The sequence below is a fragment of the Schistocerca cancellata genome, chromosome 3 (genome assembly GCF_023864275.1).
Source record: "Schistocerca cancellata isolate TAMUIC-IGC-003103 chromosome 3, iqSchCanc2.1, whole genome shotgun sequence".
Classification (NCBI taxonomy): Eukaryota; Metazoa; Arthropoda; class Insecta; order Orthoptera; family Acrididae; genus Schistocerca; species Schistocerca cancellata.
Window position 1 is genome coordinate 659,022,549 of NC_064628.1, and position 17,483 is coordinate 659,040,031.

Consider the following 17,483-nt stretch of genomic DNA (forward strand, 5'->3'; position numbering starts at 1 on the left):
TCGCAGGCTTAGACAGGTAGAGCGACAGCGACCGCGGACTGTAAATGTATGGTGCGGAATCATTGGCGACCACCTCATTGGTCCTCACTTCATTGCTCTCGCAATGTCCCGTGTACTCATGTGTGGGTTCATGGCAACAGCAGCTAACACACCAACTGCACCCGCTTCTCCTGTGACGGGCCTGTTACGGACCCGTTTGCGTGCTACGACCATACCTCTTGCATACAGTTGGCGGTAGATGTTTTGCAATGTGCGGCACGTTGGATGCTCCCTGTCCGGGTACCGTTCTGCATACACCCTGCAGGCTTCAGCTGCATTTCGTCGACACTCGCCATAGATATGATCTCCGCCTTTTCAGAGTTCGAATACACCATGGTCACAGTTCCTACAACACTACACTATCACAGACGTCTGGTAACACGGTGTACTACAGTTGGTCTGTGTGCGGAGACGAATGCAGAATAACAACAGCAACAAGCGCTATATGCGGACACTGCGACAGCTAGACCAAACCACAACAGTGCACTACAGCCACACTCGTAAACACGGTCGTCATCGTAAACATGTCCCTGCAGATGCTGCTCGCCGACCGTGGCCCGTGTTTGTTACAACACGCAACTGAACGTCGGAGGTTTCAAGCGTCAACTTTAGGTTACAATATCTCCGGATGTAATTAACATTTCACAATGCAACAAACGGCACTGATTACGTATTTGTTTACATGTTCAGATGTGCTAACAAAACTAACGTGGTTCCATTAAAAAACGTAGGTTTGTGTTAAAAAACATACTTCCGTGCATTTTTGTATGGTTTGTATTAAACAATTACACTAGCCCCTCTCCTCACGTTCGGTCTGTGGAATCGGTTTGTCAGTATTTGATGTGGTTTACGAAATATATCCAGCGGTAACGTTAGGTGACTCACCCTGTGTATATACACTCCTGGAAATGGAAAAAAGAACACATTGACACCGGTGTGTCAGACCCACCATACTTGCTCCGGACACTGCGAGAGGGCTGTACAAGCAATGATCACACGCACGGCACAGCGGACACACCAGGAACCGCGGTGTTGGCCGGCGAATGGCGCTAGCTGCGCAGCATTTGTGCACCGCCGCCGTCAGTGTCAGCCAGTTTGCCGTGGCATACGGAGCTCCATCGCAGTCTTTAACACTGGTAGCATGCCGCGACAGCGTGGACGTGAACCGTATGTGCAGTTGACGGACTTTGAGCGAGGGCGTATAGTGGGCATGCGGGAGGCCGGGTGGACGTACCACCGAATTGCTCAACACGTGGGGCGTGAGGTCTCCACAGTACATCGATGTTGTCGCCAGTGGTCGGCGGAAGGTGCACGTGCCCGTCGACCTGGTACCGGACCGCAGCGACGCACGGATGCACGCCAAGACCGTAGGATCCTACGCAGTGCCGTAGGGGACCGCACCGCCACTTCCCAGCAAATTAGGGACACTGTTGCTCCTGGGGTATCGGCGAGGACCATTCGCAACCGTCTCCATGAAGCTGGGCTACGGTCCCGCACACCGTTAGGCCGTCTTCCGCTCACGCCCCAACATCGTGCAGCCCGCCTCCAGTGGTGTCGCGACAGGCGTGAATGGAGGGACGAATGGAGACGTGTCGTCTTCAGCGATGAGAGTCGCTTCTGCCTTGGTGCCAATGATGGTCGTATGCGTGTTTGGCGCCGTGCAGGTGAGCGCCACAATCAGGACTGCATACGACCGAGGCACACAGGGCCAACACCCGGCATCATGGTGTGGGGAGCGATCTCCTACACTGGCCGTACACCACTGGTGATCGTCGAGGGGACACTGAATAGTGCACGGTACATCCAAACCGTCATCGAACCCATCGTTCTACCATTCCTAGACCGGCAAGGGAACTTGCTGTTCCAACAGGACAATGCACGTCCGCATGTATCCCGTGCCACCCAACGTGCTCTAGAAGGTGTAAGTCAACTACCCTGGCCAGCAAGATCTCCGGATCTGTCCCCCATTGAGCATGTTTGGGACTGGATGAAGCGTCGTCTCACGCGGTCTGCACGTCCAGCACGAACGCTGGTCCAACTGAGGCGCCAGGTGGAAATGGCATGGCTAGCCGTTCCACAGGACTACATCCAGCATCTCTACGATCGTCTCCATGGGAGAATAGCAGCCTGCATTGCTGCGAAAGGTGGATATACACTGTACTAGTGCCGACATTGTGCATGCTCTGTTGCCTGTGTCTATGTGCCTGTGGTTCTGTCAGTGTGATCATGTGATGTATCTGACCCCAGGAATGTGTCAATAAAGTTTCCTCTTCCTGGGACAATGAATTCACGGTGTTCTTATTTCAATTTCCAGGAGTGTACATTTGCAACCGCGTAGCAAGTGGAATATCTTCGAGCAAGCGGGCCATTTCTACTTGAAGAAACTGTAAGTACGTCTCGCCAGTTAGACGTCCTGGGAAAATGAATGGTCCAATAAAGTGTGTGTTGATTATACCACACCATACATTTATGCTAAATCGCTGATGAAAATTGCGTTGCCCTGTTGCATTTTTGCTTCAGATCATACGTGCTCGTTATGGAAATTGTTTATACCATCTGGAGTAAACAGTGCCTGATCAATATATAAAATGTGTTTGCGAAACTGCCGATTAGTATTTAACCAATTGCACAACTCCAAACGAAGAGCAGGATCTCCCGGATGTGAATGATGCACTTTTTGGTCCTGGTGAGGATACAGATTATTGTACTTCAGTGTACGCCATACCCTAGATTATGAAATGCCTAATCGTTGAAAGATAAGTCGTGTACTGGTACTCGGGCTACGTTGAACAGCATCGATAATATCCTCATCATCATCTTCACGTATCTAGCGCTCATACTGATTATGAACGCTAGGTAGAGAATCTGTTTCCCGTAACATTCGAAATACTCGACAAATGGTTCGTGCATTCGGAATCCTTCAAGTTGGATAACGTACGCGATATTCGTTAAATGCAGCCGTAGAATTACTATCACATTTGCCACAAGTAAACACCATATCGGCTTATTCCTTCGTCGCAAATTCGAAAGACATCCCTATTTCGTAAATACTCTACAAACTACAACAGTTGCTATGTGGTTTCACTTAAATGTTTCACTTAAATGCACTGTTGTTGTTATGTTCTTTCACTGAACAATAGCGAAACCTAGTTCGTTTGAAGGTTAGGAAACGAATGAAACAACTCACTAACGGTTGCCAACAATGACATAAATATTTCTACATTCTTAATGGAAAGTAAATAAATTTACTTGTATAATAATCTTTGCTTCTCTGAATGTTCTGGAAAACTACTACAGAGTCACGTCTGGGACATGTTTTATTAGATTTACCAGACCAATAACAACAAAATAAAAGGAAATCGTTCTTTACTTTAACCTCGTACAGTTTTGCGATGGCTTCACATTGGCGAAGTTGCTAAATTTCAGGCAAAATCTTTTATTAGCCGTAACTGCATAACTAAACGTTTGCGGACCTATGTTTGTATGGACGTTTTTTCTTTAGTTTTACTTGTAGAATAACGTGTTAAAATATTTGCGTATCTTCGTGAATCACCCGATATATGTATACAGTATATTGTAGGTACGTACATGAATGTACATAAACCTACTTCCAAGTATACATCTATATCAATGAATGTACAAACAGAACAATATTCACTGCTAACCGATCAGTCATTCTATTAGTATACAATAATTGCCGTGCATAGTGGCTGCATGTGTAGCGGCAACGGCGTGAGTACGTTGTTGTACTTGGGAACTCATGAGCTCGTTCTCCTCCTACGCGGGACGAGTCAGCTTGTACCCGACCTTAGATTCAAGCAACGAGCTTTCAAATAAATGGACAGCGGCAGAAAATCGCTAGCTGTGTCTCTGAGCATGCGGAGAGGTAAAGATAATTTCTGTTGTCTGATGTAGCAGTGGGTTCTGAAGTTCATTAAATTTCTTTCGATTTAACCATCCGATTCTTTCCTTGTGATTTCGAGACCTATCACCACTATTGCCATCAGGAACAAACTTTTGACTGCCACGATTAGTTTAACTCATGTTGTTATTCTCTATACATATAAATGATATGGCTGACAGAGTGGGCAGTAATTTCCGGTTGTTTGCTGATGATGCCGTGGTGTACGGTAAGATGTCGATGCTGAGTGACTGTAGGAAGAGACAAGATGATTTAGACAAAGTTTCCAGTCGGTATTATGAACGGCAGCTAGCCCTAAATCTATAAAAATGTAAGTTAATGCGGATGAGTAGGAAGGTCAAACCTGTAATGTTCGGATAAAGTATTACTAGTGTCCTGCTTGACGTAGTTAAGAGTTTTGAATATCTGAGCATAAAGTTGCAAAGCGATATGAGGTGGAACGAGCATGTAAGGGTTGTAGTAGGGAAGGCGAATGATCGACTTCGATTTATTGGCAGAAATTTAGGAAACAGTGGTTCACCTGTAAAGGAAACCGCATATTGGACGCTGTTACGACCTATTCTTGAGTACTACTCGAGTGTTTGTGATCCGTAACAGGTCGGATTGTAGGAAGACATCGAAGCAACTCATAGGCTGGCTTCTACACTCCTGGAAATTGAAATAAGAACACCGTGAATTCATTGTCCCAGGAAGGGGAAACTTTATTGACACATTCCTGGGGTCAGATACATCACATGATCACACTGACAGAACCACAGGCACATAGACACAGGCAACAGAGCATGCACAATGTCGGCACTAGTACAGTGTATATCCACCTTTCGCAGCAATGCAGGCTGCTATTCTCCCATGGAGACGATCGTAGAGATGCTGGATGTAGTCCTGTGGAACGGCTAGCCATGCCATTTCCACCTGGCGCCTCAGTTGGACCAGCGTTCGTGCTGGACGTGCAGACCGCGTGAGACGACGTTTCATCCAGTCCCAAACATGCTCAATGGGGGACAGATCCGGAGATCTTGCTGGCCAGGGTAGTTGACTTACACCTTCTAGAGCACGTTGGGTGGCACGGGATACATGCGGACGTGCATTGTCCTGTTGGAACAGCAAGTTCCCTTGCCGGTCTAGGAATGGTAGAACGATGGGTTCGATGACGGTTTGGATGTACCGTGCACTATTCAGTGTCCCCTCGACGATCACCAGTGGTGTACGGCCAGTGTAGGAGATCGCTCCCCACACCATGATGCCGGGTGTTGGCCCTGTGTGCCTCTGTCGTATGCAGTCCTGATTGTGGCGCTCACCTGCCCGGCGCCAAACACGCATACGACCATCATTGGCACCAAGGCAGAAGCGACTCTCATCGCTGAAGACGACACTCCATTCGTCCCTCCATTCACGCCTGTCGCGACACCACTGGAGGCGGGCTGCACGATGTTGGGGCGTGAGCGGAAGACGGCCTAACGGTGTGCGGGACCGTAGCCCAGCTTCATGGAGACGGTTGCGAATGGTCCTCGCCGATACCCCAGGAGCAACAGTGTCCCTAATTTGCTGGGAAGTGGCGGTGCGGTCCCCTACGGCACTGCGTAGGATCCTACGGTCTTGGCGTGCATCCGTGCGTCGCTGCGGTCCGGTCCCAGGTCGACTGGCACGTGCACCTTCCGCCGACCACTGGCGACAACATCGATGTACTGTGGAGACCTCACGCCCCACGTGTTGAGCAATTCGGCGGTACGTCCACCCGGCCTCCCGCATGCCCACTATACGCCCTCGCTCAAAGTCCGTCAACTGCACAGACGGTTCACGTCCACGCTGTCGCGGCATGCTACCAGTGTTAAAGACTGCGATGGAGCTCCGTATGCCACGGCAAACTGGCTGACACTGACGGCGGCGGTGCACAAATGCTGCGCAGCTAGCGCCATTCGACGGCCAACACCGCGGTTCCTGGTGTGTCCGCTGTGCCGTGCGTGTGATCATTGCTTGTACAGCCCTCTCGCAGTGTCCGGAGCAAGTATGGTGGGTCTGACACACCGGTGTCAATGTGTTCTTTTTTCCATTTCCAGGAGTGTAGATTTGTTGCCGGTAGGTTCGAATAACACGTGTTATGGAGACGCTTCGGTAACACAAATTGAGAAAATTTAGAGAACGAGCATTTGTAACTGACTGCCGAACGATTCTACTGCCGCCGATATATATTGCACGTAAGGACCACGAAGATAAAATACGAGAAATTAGGGCTCATACGGCGGCATAGAGACGGGCTGTTTTCCCTCGCTCCATTTGCGAGTGGAACAGAAAAGGAAATGACAAGCAACGGTACACGGTGCCTTCCTCCACGCATCGTACGGTGGCTTGCGGATTATGTATGTAGATGTAAATGTAGATGTAGATAATGGCCATTTCTGACCCTTTGAGATTAGGGCCTTTCACCTTATATTTTCTTTAAGAGAGTAGTTAAATAAAGTGCAGAGAGAGATAAGAGAATAAATTACTGAAAGTTCTGTGTGAGAGTGAACAGCAGTTATGCATGAGGAAACGTAAACTGTAACGCTTTTTGATCAAGCGGAGATGCATAATGGAAATGGGCGATGATGATATGATCCTAGCAAACGTCTGTATGAGATTGCGTCTAATAAAGTCTTGGTTAAGTGGAAAGTTATTAAAAGCGTGGACACATTTACGTATAAATTTCTGAAACAAGAAGCTGAGATTGCTAATGAGTCTTTGATAGTTGTGGTATTCAGCTGAACTACCACCATGATGACTCTTACAGACGCCCAATGACGACAGCCTTTTGCTTTCCGTTTGTTACGTCAGTCTGTGACAACAGTACAATTGGAAGTATGTGTATACTGTATCTTGTGTCATGACATCATATAGAATTCACAATTCATCAATATTTTTGATTACTAGAAACAATCTTGAAAGAAAAACTAAACTTACGCGAATAGAAGCATGTCAACGAAATTTGTTGCCTGTTATTAAGAGAACCTAATAACGGAAGTGAGTACTGACTTGAATGTAATTATAGGACACAATGTCAACGAAAATAGTGCGACGAGATCTGCCTAGACAAAGTTTTGTAATAGAGCTGCAACTTCAAAAACTTCTCTGGGCCATGTGAATGCGAGGAGTAGTTTTCAGTGATGTAAGATGGGTAAAGTTGGACTGCTGACCGATGAAAACATTGATTGTTTTTGACTATCCTACTTTTACATTGTTTCCTACCAAAGGATATATTTAGATCTGTAGCACGCATTCCTAGCTGTCTCTAATATTTCAGGCGAGCATACCATCTTACCGTTTTGTGGTAGTGATCATTATACGCTTGTGTGCAAAAATTAGGTCGAAATTAACTTTCGCTTGCTGTGTCACAGCTCGATCAAACTTGGACCATGCATAGGAAAAACTACTACAGTATAACAAATAACTGAAAGTAATACGCAATGACACATACAGAAATCACACTTTTACTTGATTGCATTAGTCATCGCTATTCATGATCGCTCCCTGGACATTACAAACGGCGTGATGAAATTCCTAATAGAGTCTGTAATCACCACGGAAGGCAATACATACTCGGCAATGTTCTACCACTCTGAACAAAAGGCCGGTAAGGAGTCCTCGTGGTAAGGCGTTCAATTCTTCCACCAGCGCGGTTGACAGCTTCCGGACATGTTGCAATACGTCTCTTCAATGCAACACACACATGTTTGATGATATTGTTTGGGTTAACGGGCACGCTACTTCATTCGCCGAATATCCTTTCGTTCCCAGAGCTTTTCCGTATGCGCCTTTTGATAGGTCGCGCATTGTCATCCACGAGAGTGAAGTCAGGGCCGAATGCACACCTGCAAAGACGCGCATGGGGAAGGGGTACAGCGTCACAATAACGTTTACGTGTGAGTGACCCCATTCAAAGATTTGCTGGTCAGTAAGCCAATGTAACATTTTACTTTCCGATGCAGTAACACCTAGACCATCAAAATATTTATGTTCGACAACATTCCTTTGTGCATTACGTATACCAACGACTAGACATATAAGGCTACATCCAGCATCGCCGAATTTGATCGTTGTTGGGAGGTATCTACATATAGACTCCGCTAGCCACCAAGCGATGTGTGGCGGAGGGCACAATTCGCGCCAGTTATATTTCCCACCGTCTGTTCCACTCGCGGATCGCGCGAGGGAAAAACTGTCTGAACGCCTCAGTACGAGCTCTAATATCCCTTATCTATGAATGGTGATCATTGTGCGATTTGAAAGTTGGTGGTAATAATACGTGCTCTACATCCTCGGCTAAGATCGGATTTCGGAATTTAGTGAGCAGCCCCTTCCGCTTAGCGCGCCATCTATCTGCAAGTGTGTCCCACTTCAAACTTTCTATGAGATTTGCAACGCTCTCGCGATGGCCAAATGTACCAGTCACGAATCTTGCCGCTCTTCTTTGGATCTTCTCAGTCTCTTGAATAAGACCCAACTGGTATGGGCCCCATACAGACGAACAATACTCTAAGACTGGACGAACTAACGTCTTGTAAGCTAATTCCTTTGTTGAAGGACTGCATCGCTTCAGGATTCTACCAATAAACCGCAATCTAGAGTTCGACTAGCCCGTTACTTGTGTAATCTGATCATTCCATTTGAGATCCTTTCGAATAGTCACACCCAGATACTTGACGGATGTTACCGCTCCCAAAGACTGGGCATTTATTTTATCCTCGTGCATTCATGGGGATTTTCGCCTTGTTATACTCAGTAGGTTACACTTACTAATATTGAGAGATAGCTGCCAGTCATTACACCACGCATTTGTTTTCTGCAAATCCTCATCGATTTGTTCACGACTTTCGTGTGATGCTACTTTCCAGCAGACTACAGCATTATCGGCAAACAGTCTAATGCTGCTGTCAAAACCATCAATTAGATCGTTTATGTAAATCGTAAAAAGCAGCGGACCTATTACACTGCCCTGGGGCACACCTGAAGTTACGCTTGTTTCTGTTGAAGTCACCCCGTTAAGGACGACATACTGCTCCCTGTCTGTTAGAAAAATATTTATCCAACCGCATTTGTCATTGGATAGGCCGTAAGCGTGCACTTTTTGCAGCAAGCGACAGTGCGGAACTGAGTCGACCGCCTTTCGAAAGTCGAGAAATATGGCATCACCCTGGAGTCGGTATCTAGAACCTGTTATATATCATGCAAGAAGAGGGCCAGCTGTGTCTCGCATGACCATTGTTTCCTAGAACCGTGCTGGTTTCTGCAGATGAGCTTCTCAGAGTCTAGAAAGGTCATTATGTCTGAACACAGAATATGTTCCATGATTCTACAACAAATCGATGTCAGTGAAATTGGCCGGTAATTTTGTGCATCCGATTTTCTTTGAGTAAAAGTGTCAAGTCTGTTTGTGTCATTGCGTATTTCTTTTAGTTACCTTCTGTACTGTACTGTACTGTAGCAGTTCTTTCCATATATGGTCCAAGTTTCATCGAACTATATTACTTGACAGTGACACATTATGCGAAATTGCTTTCGTCCTTACGTTTTCATCCCAGGGTACAATGAAGCTGTGTTCTCTAAAGAGGATGTCGTTCAAAGATGAGGATGTACGCATTCATACGTTTGTAAAGTCTGATGATTTCGTTAGGATGCATGTGATGTAACACCTCTTCTTCGTTTCCATAATTGGCAGAATTCAGTATTATAGGTTATTTTGTGTTGGAGAAACAACTGACGGCTCTTTACACTCCTTCTGCATTCCTCAAGATACTGGCGACATTTTTTTGCGATGGGCAGTAAGTTGGGTTAAACTGTTACGGTATCTTAGACGCGACCACATTATACTAGATGGATCTCATATTAGGTCTTGTAACTGTAGAGTTTTAATACACATTACGAAATGAACATTTCACAAAAAAAACTTTTAACTTGTATCCACATTGCAGGATGGGGAATTTATGTGGGACAAGCAGATGCAAGGAGAGATCCTCGCAGGATTCTACTACGGTTTTACGGTTGGCCACATACCGGGAGGCGTACTCGCCGATCGACTCGGTGGCAAGGCCGTCATGTTGTTCGGCATGCTCGTCTCATCCCTCCTGACAGCCCTGACACCGCTGTCTGCGTGGGCTGGCTACTACGTACTGTTCACCAACAGGGTCCTCCAGGGACTGGCTCAGGTATCTTCTACACTTCTCTCATTCTTTCTTTACTTCATAAATGCCTATTGCTTGAATAATAGTGATCCAGGTAAGTGCTTTGGACAGCCATAATACAACAATAAATAAGTTAAACAAAATACTAACAAACGTATCTTGGGAGAAAAATATTTTAGGATTACCTTGGCTCTCGCTACCGTCTTATCAAATAATCGCAAATAGCTATTGACTCCGTAATATCTCTTCGTTCTATTTTACTGAGACTCTCTCCTAGTACTCTGTGTTACCTTTCTGGCACCCACAAAACGCCGCTCGTATCGTCGTCACATCTACTGAATCAATAACAACATGTACTGATAAGCAGAACATCCCTGACCCTACTCTATACCACCCTCTTCACCTTGAGAACGACAGTATGGTTACACACGTTAATATGCTCATACTACACAACAAAAACATAAATACAGAACAATGATTTACAATAATGTTAAGTCTGCGATGGACTTGCCTGAGGTAGACGACAGTTTCTGGTAGCAGAATGATGGACGATGTGATTTCCGGGTACTTTCGCCGCTGCTGACCAGAGACGGCTGCAAGATGGTGTGATTTTATTAAGTGCACTGAAAGCTACAAAGGCTTTGAGAGTCATGAAAAATAGAAAAGCTACTGGAATACATGGAATAAATGCAGAACTAATTAAAATGGAGGGTTATAACTAGATAAAAGCCTTTTACAATTACTAAATAAATGTTGGACGAACTGCAAGAACCGATACTCTTGGTATACAGCAGAAGTTCTTTATTTTTTCAAGAAAAGGAAACATAATGACTGTACAAATTATTGTATCATCAGTCGCCTAAAGACTGGCTACAAACTATACCCAGAGATAATCAATAACCGCATGAGGAACAACGTCACATAAGCTGTTACTTCAGAAGAACAAACTGGCTTTAGATCAGGTCATTCGTACACAGAAAATATCTTCGTAATTAAAAACATTATAGAAAAAGAGAGGGAGTTTAATATAGAAACCCATGTAGACTTAATCGAACTTGAGAATTGTTTTCACCATGTGAGCCGTGATAGTTCATGGAAGATTATGTCTGAATGTGGATATCCTTGTCACCTAATAGAGGTAATGAAAAGCCTGTACAAACATACAAGCATTGCAATAAACACAGGTAGGAATCGATTAGAAGAAATAATTCTTAGCCAAATTGTTAGACAAGGGTGTGGACTATCACCTATCCATTTTAATATTTACATTGACTTCATTCTTTGTAAATGGAAATGTATAGTAAATAAAGTCATTAAGCTAAAGAATGCGCAAAATCTGAATGTACTTTTGTTTGCAGGTGATATCGTTATTATTCTCAAGAATGAAGATGACCCCCAAAGATCAGTATACAGTTGAACGAAATATAGAAGAAATACAACTCTAAATTTCTAGTAATAGAACGGAAATAATGGCTTTCCGAGGAAAATATCCTGTCAGATCAAAAATTGTTTTGAATAATTCGGTTTTAGAATAAGTCTCTCAAATCTCTTATTTAGGCAATGCTATAACTTTTGGTTTTGACTCATACATAAAATAAAATACATAAATTCTAAGCTGTTTCATATTTTTGGCCATGGAGTACAAAAGGAGACCATAATATGAAACTGTTTAAAGTGATCTCGGTTCCTGTGTTATTCGATGAAAGTGACAGCTGAGTTACCAGAAAAAAACCTAGAAAACAAAATTCAGAAAGTAGAGATGAGATTCCTAAGGAAGACGAAGGACTGCACAAGAAGGGACATGATTGGAAATGAAAATATTAGAAAAGATTTAAATATTTTCAACACGAATGAAGACTGGGAACAACATTTCAAGGAACTGCCAGGTAACGGAATTCCACAAAAATCCTGGACTACAAGCTGAATGGGAAGATCATAAAGAGATAGGGATGATTTGTTTGTAAGTTCGGAACAAGCAATAGCCTACTCGTTGGAAGGAAGATGATGATGGTGACACTGAAATTCATGTCCACTAAAATTGAAGTTCCAGAAATAATCCAAACGGCAAGAAATGTTGTACATTCTCGAGGGAAAACCCCTGCACGGGATTCATTCTCTGAATTCTATTAGACAGATGTCCCTACTGTGTTAGGTTATATTGAGTTTGTGACGACCCTGCATCCTCCCTTATAGATATATTTGTCACTCTTTCTGAACTTGGGTCGTAAAGCTATTAATGTGCTTCACCGCAGATACTTTGCTACTTTGGTTCCCACCCTGGGGTAAGTACCACATGAGGGGTAAAATCAAATTTCCTGAGGGGTATACACAAGAAGGCCACGAAACAAATGACCTTTCTAGACTCTGAGAAACTCATCTGCAGAAACCAGCGCCGTTTTAGGAAACAGCGGTCATGCGAGACACAGCTGGCCCTCTTTGTGCATGATATACAACAGGCTCTAGATACAGGCTCCCAGGCTGATGGCATATTTCTCGACTTTCGGAAGGCGTTCGACTCAGTTCCACACGGTCGCTTGCTACAAAAGATGCGCGCTTACGGTCTATCCGATTATATATGTGGCTGGATAGAAAGTTTTCTAACAGACAGGGAGCAATATGTCGTCCTGAACGGGATGACTTCAACAGGAACAAGCGTAACATCAGGTGTGCGCCAGGGCAGTGTAATAGGTCCTCTGCATTCTACGATTTACATAAACGATATCTGGTTGATGGTAGTGACAGCGAACTTAGACTGTTTGCCCATGATGCTGTAGTCTACAGAAAAGTAGTATCACACGAAAGTAATGAACAAACCAATGAAGATTTGCAGAAAATAAATGCGTGGTGTAATGACTGGCAGTTATCTCTCAATATTAGTAAGCATAACATACTGCGTTTAACAAGGCGTAAATCCCCATTAATGTACGAGTACAAAATAAATGCCCAGTCTTTGGTGTGACTATATGAAATGATCTTAAATGGAATGATCAGATTAAACAAGTAATGGGTAAGGCGAACTCTAGATTGCGGTTTATTGGTAGAATCCAGAAGCGATGCAGTCCTTCAACAAAGGAAATAGCTTACAATACGTTAGTTCGTCCAGTCTTGGAGTATTGTTCGTCTGTATGGGACCTTTACCAGTTGGGTCTGATTCAAGAGATTGAGAAGGTCCAAGGAAGAGCGGTAAGATTAGTGACTTAGCCATCGCGAGGGAGTTACAAATCTCATAGAAAGTTTGAAGTGGGACACACTTGCAGATAGACGGCGCGCTAAACAGAAGGGGCTGCTAACTAAATTCCGAAATCCGATCTTCACCGAGAACGTAGAGCATATATTATTACCACCAACTTTCAAATCGCGCAGTGATCACGATTCAGAGATAAGGGAAATAAGAAATCGTACTGAGGTGTTGAGACAGTGGAACAGAGGGGGGGAGGGGGGGGCATATGACTTGGGAGCTATTGGAGTCTATATGTAGATGTAGAAAAGCATTTTTTTTTAAATGATTACTGTTGTCATTACTTCGTAAACCTGAAGTATTGATTACTAATGTTGCTAATAAGCAGTTTACCTGCAAACGATAGAATTAATGTGTCACAAAATGTAGTGGAGGTTACAGCTTGTCAAATAAATGTATAAACGCCTTCCTCACATAGTCACTCACTACACACATAAATTGTATGAAAAAAAACTTTGTGTTCTGCCTTGCGGCAGGTCTTGTCATGGGAGACGCCTCGTCAGAGAGGTCCACCACATGAGCGTCTAGGGAAGTGATTCCAGAGGTGGTTTCCCGTTGCCTTCCACTGATGATGATGAAATGATAATGAGGACAACACAACACCCAGTCCCTGAGCGGAGAACATCTCCGACCCAGCCGGGAATCGAACCGGGGCCTCTTGCCGTGACAAGACTGCCCTGCTGACCACTCAGCTATGGGCGCGGACTACATTTTATACTATTATTATTAGTCGCAGTGATCGGACACAAAGAATTCTGAATTATTCTAGTTTCAATAGTTGAGAAATAAGGTGTCCAGTCAGTGTATATCCTCCGCATGGATAGTAAGCTTAGCTTTCTGAGAAGGAACTGCAGGCAGTGCTCTTGATACATTGACAGTTGCTTCATTATTCTAAATGGAAAAAGACTTGTTATAAATAAGTAGTATTAATGGTTCGTTGACTCAAGTTAGTTGTTTAGTAAAACATCTGCAAAAAGTGAGTAGCATTTATCTTTCACCATTTTAAAAATAAAAGTGTTCAAAGAAAATTCAATTATAACTTAAAGTTCAGTTCTGTTGGTGATGAAGAGAGGGGCGGGGGCGTAGAGGTACTAGTTAATATCTGAATTTACTAACGGGTAAGCCGGCCGCGGTGGTCTAGCGGTTCTAGGCGCTCAGTCCGGAGCCGCGCGACTGCTACGGTCGCAGGTTCGAATCCTGCCTCGGGCGTGGATGTGTGTGATGTCCTTAGGTTAGTTAGGTTTAAGTAGTTCTAAGTTCTAGGGGACTGATGACCATGGATGTTAAGTCCCATAGTGCTCAGAGCCATTTGAACCATTTTGAACTAACGGGTAATGGTGTCGGAAAGGTTGGGAACCACTGTGTTAATCCACCTACCGTTGGATTAGCCGAGTTCAGCATTGCAGAGTAATCGTTGCCGACTGAAAATGCTGTCAGCAGTAGTGATTGTTGTTGCTTGGCACTAGTGCTCAGCCCGCCGCTCAAGTCAGTGCCAGGCGGCAAGTGGTGTTCAGACGAAGTGAGCACCGGCGTTGTTCGGACGTACTTCCGAATTTGCTTCAGGTATAATTATTCCTGCCGCGTTATGTTCACTATAAGGTTCAAATGTGAAATCGTTCATGTCGTATGTTAGTATGTGGAATGTTGCTAAAACCGAGAATATTTAAAAGTGTCTGAAATCAGTAATGAGTTCGGTAATAAACCGTACAATTTGTGATCCGACCGCAGCTACTGTTCTTAATCGAATCCACAATTATTCGCTTCCTCAAACTATCAGTAAATGAAATAAATATATTGTTAACTTATTGGATCGAAGAGAGGCAACGTCGTCGTAACATAGCACATCTAGCAGTCGTGTTAAAAGGTCATCGGTGCCATGCTATCTCACAAAGCAAAAGCTGAGTATCCACTTTCGTATGTACTGTCAACTGGGGCAACATTGGCTCATCTTTTCATTTTCTTTGACATGTAAAGCTCTGATTAGTGGATAGGATGCTGGTACACTGCAATGTAACATTTCTTCAAGAATCTGTATCTCATGCGGTATTCTCATATTTTCGAAACTGTTTCTGCCTGAAATATTTTTTTCCAAAGAAATTGGGGAAATATTACTTTTACTTGTGATAACTTTGATCTAGATGTTGAAATTTGTTCACAGTAACCTAAAGAAATGCACTGCACCAATGTTCGGTGAAATAAGAATGATCGTATGTTTAGCCAGTTGCTACCTAAGTTCAATGAATTGTTTGTTTCCAAAAGCTGAGTTACATAACTAAAATTCATAGAGATAAAATGATCAAGGAAAACACTATTTGCTTCATTTTTATTAAATCAATCATTTCAAAAGCACAACGCAATTTGAATGTCAATAAAACTGATTACGCTAAGCTGTCTACTGCTGCAACAGAAAATACGTTCATTTTAGACCCGTTTTTCGCTTCGTGTATTTTGCGAAACATTCTCCCAGTAATACACCTTCTTAGCATCAACTGAGAATGTTAAAAAAACACCTCTTTTTTCTTTGGTTCTTCTAAGAATGCCTCTCCTACCATGTCGCTTCAGTTTTGTTCATTGGCAAACACCTGCTGCCTGTTTAGTGGAACAATTTCACACTTTTTGTACCCAGAAATTTTGTGATGGGTAATGGCCTTTTTTAGACCCTTCAACAGATCATTTAGTAAGACAGTGAACATATGTCAGCTTGATAGGAAATAATTCCTTTTAAAATAGTAAAAAACTTTTAAGGTAATTGATAGTAGGTGACAAAATAAACAAAACTTCAGCCTAAATTATTTGGGCCAAAGTTATCCCAAAACATGAAATAGTTTACCCCATTACCAAATATTGTGTTTATTTCATAAGAAAACGAAGCATTAGAAGTTTCGTCTTTACACCAAAATTTAAAATGAAATCCATGACAAACAGATGAAAGTTGGAACACTGCTATTCTACCTCGACTGGCAGACCTGTCACATAACAAGTGCTGCTGCAGCAGCAGATACGTGAATTACAGTAACAGTGCAGTAGGAACAGAATATATGTTGATGTATGTATGAGCTGCATGGCACAGAAACATTTTTTTTTCTCTGGGACAGTGATACCAACAAAGTGCCAATGTTACCCCAGCTGACGGTATATGCTTTTAATAAATTATTGTTTTTGTACTCATGTATTACTGCTGATGATTCTCTTTTACAGACGTTGCCCTTTGAAGAGTGTGCAACTAGCGTACCAGCAGGGCACACCCATTCAGATACATGTATCTGTGGCAGGTCTTAGCTTAATCCTACCTTTACGTTGGACACTTACCTTAGGTGTACACAGCACTTACTATGCTCTCAGAGTTAACTAAGCTGAGCTAAATTCTCTCACATGGAATCCAAATAACATTCATCTTTTCATGAACACAGTTCATTAGTTTCCTGTAACTTGTCTACATTGCACAGGCGGAAAATGCCTTTCATGAGGCATAGCCGCACGCTTTTTAAAACACAGTTCACTTACCTCTTCTGCTCAACAGATTTAAATGACTGTCCAGTTAGATATTCCAATTTTTGAAAATAATCTAGCTGTCATTGACCATTTAACTATTCAAAATTACTAAGAAAGGTGTTTAAAAAGTCAAGGAACATGCGCATAATGCCGAAATCAGTGCTTCCAACAGCAGACTTAAAGCTATATAGAATGTAGTGAAACGACAGAAAGCATACCAGCCACAGAAAAAGACAACATCAGTACCAAACTGAATGGAAGGGCTATAAATGATTGGGTAGCAAATGCATTTAATAATCATCTCTTACATATAGTAGAAAGCATAGGAACAAACAGTTCAAGAACAAAATCACAGCAGTATGTCGAATATGTAACTTTCATAGAATTTAATCTTATGAATATGTCACGAATCTCACCTTCTGAAGTTAGGAAAATTATACAGTCTCTCAAAAATGAAAGCTCATCTGGTTTTGATGGTGTTTCCAATAGAGTACTAAAAATCTGTTCCCATGTAATAAACCTAGTCTTCTTTTAAATGTGTAGTGCATTACTAACTAAAGGCATTTTTCCAGAGAGACTGAAATATGCTATTGTTAAACTCCTCTTTAAGAAAGGTGATAAGAGAAATGTCAACAAT

At 43.3% G+C, this 17,483-nt stretch overlaps 1 protein-coding gene across 1 annotated transcript in view; it reads left to right on the plus strand.

Annotated features, from left to right (window-relative positions):
- Positions 1-17,483, plus strand: part of LOC126176490 (sialin-like) — a 116,185-nt gene that overhangs the window by 17,795 nt on the left and 80,907 nt on the right. Inside the window, exon 3 of the mRNA XM_049923645.1 lies at positions 9,907-10,140. Coding sequence (XP_049779602.1) covers positions 9,907-10,140 — 234 coding nt within the window. The remainder of the gene's footprint in view (positions 1-9,906; positions 10,141-17,483) is intronic.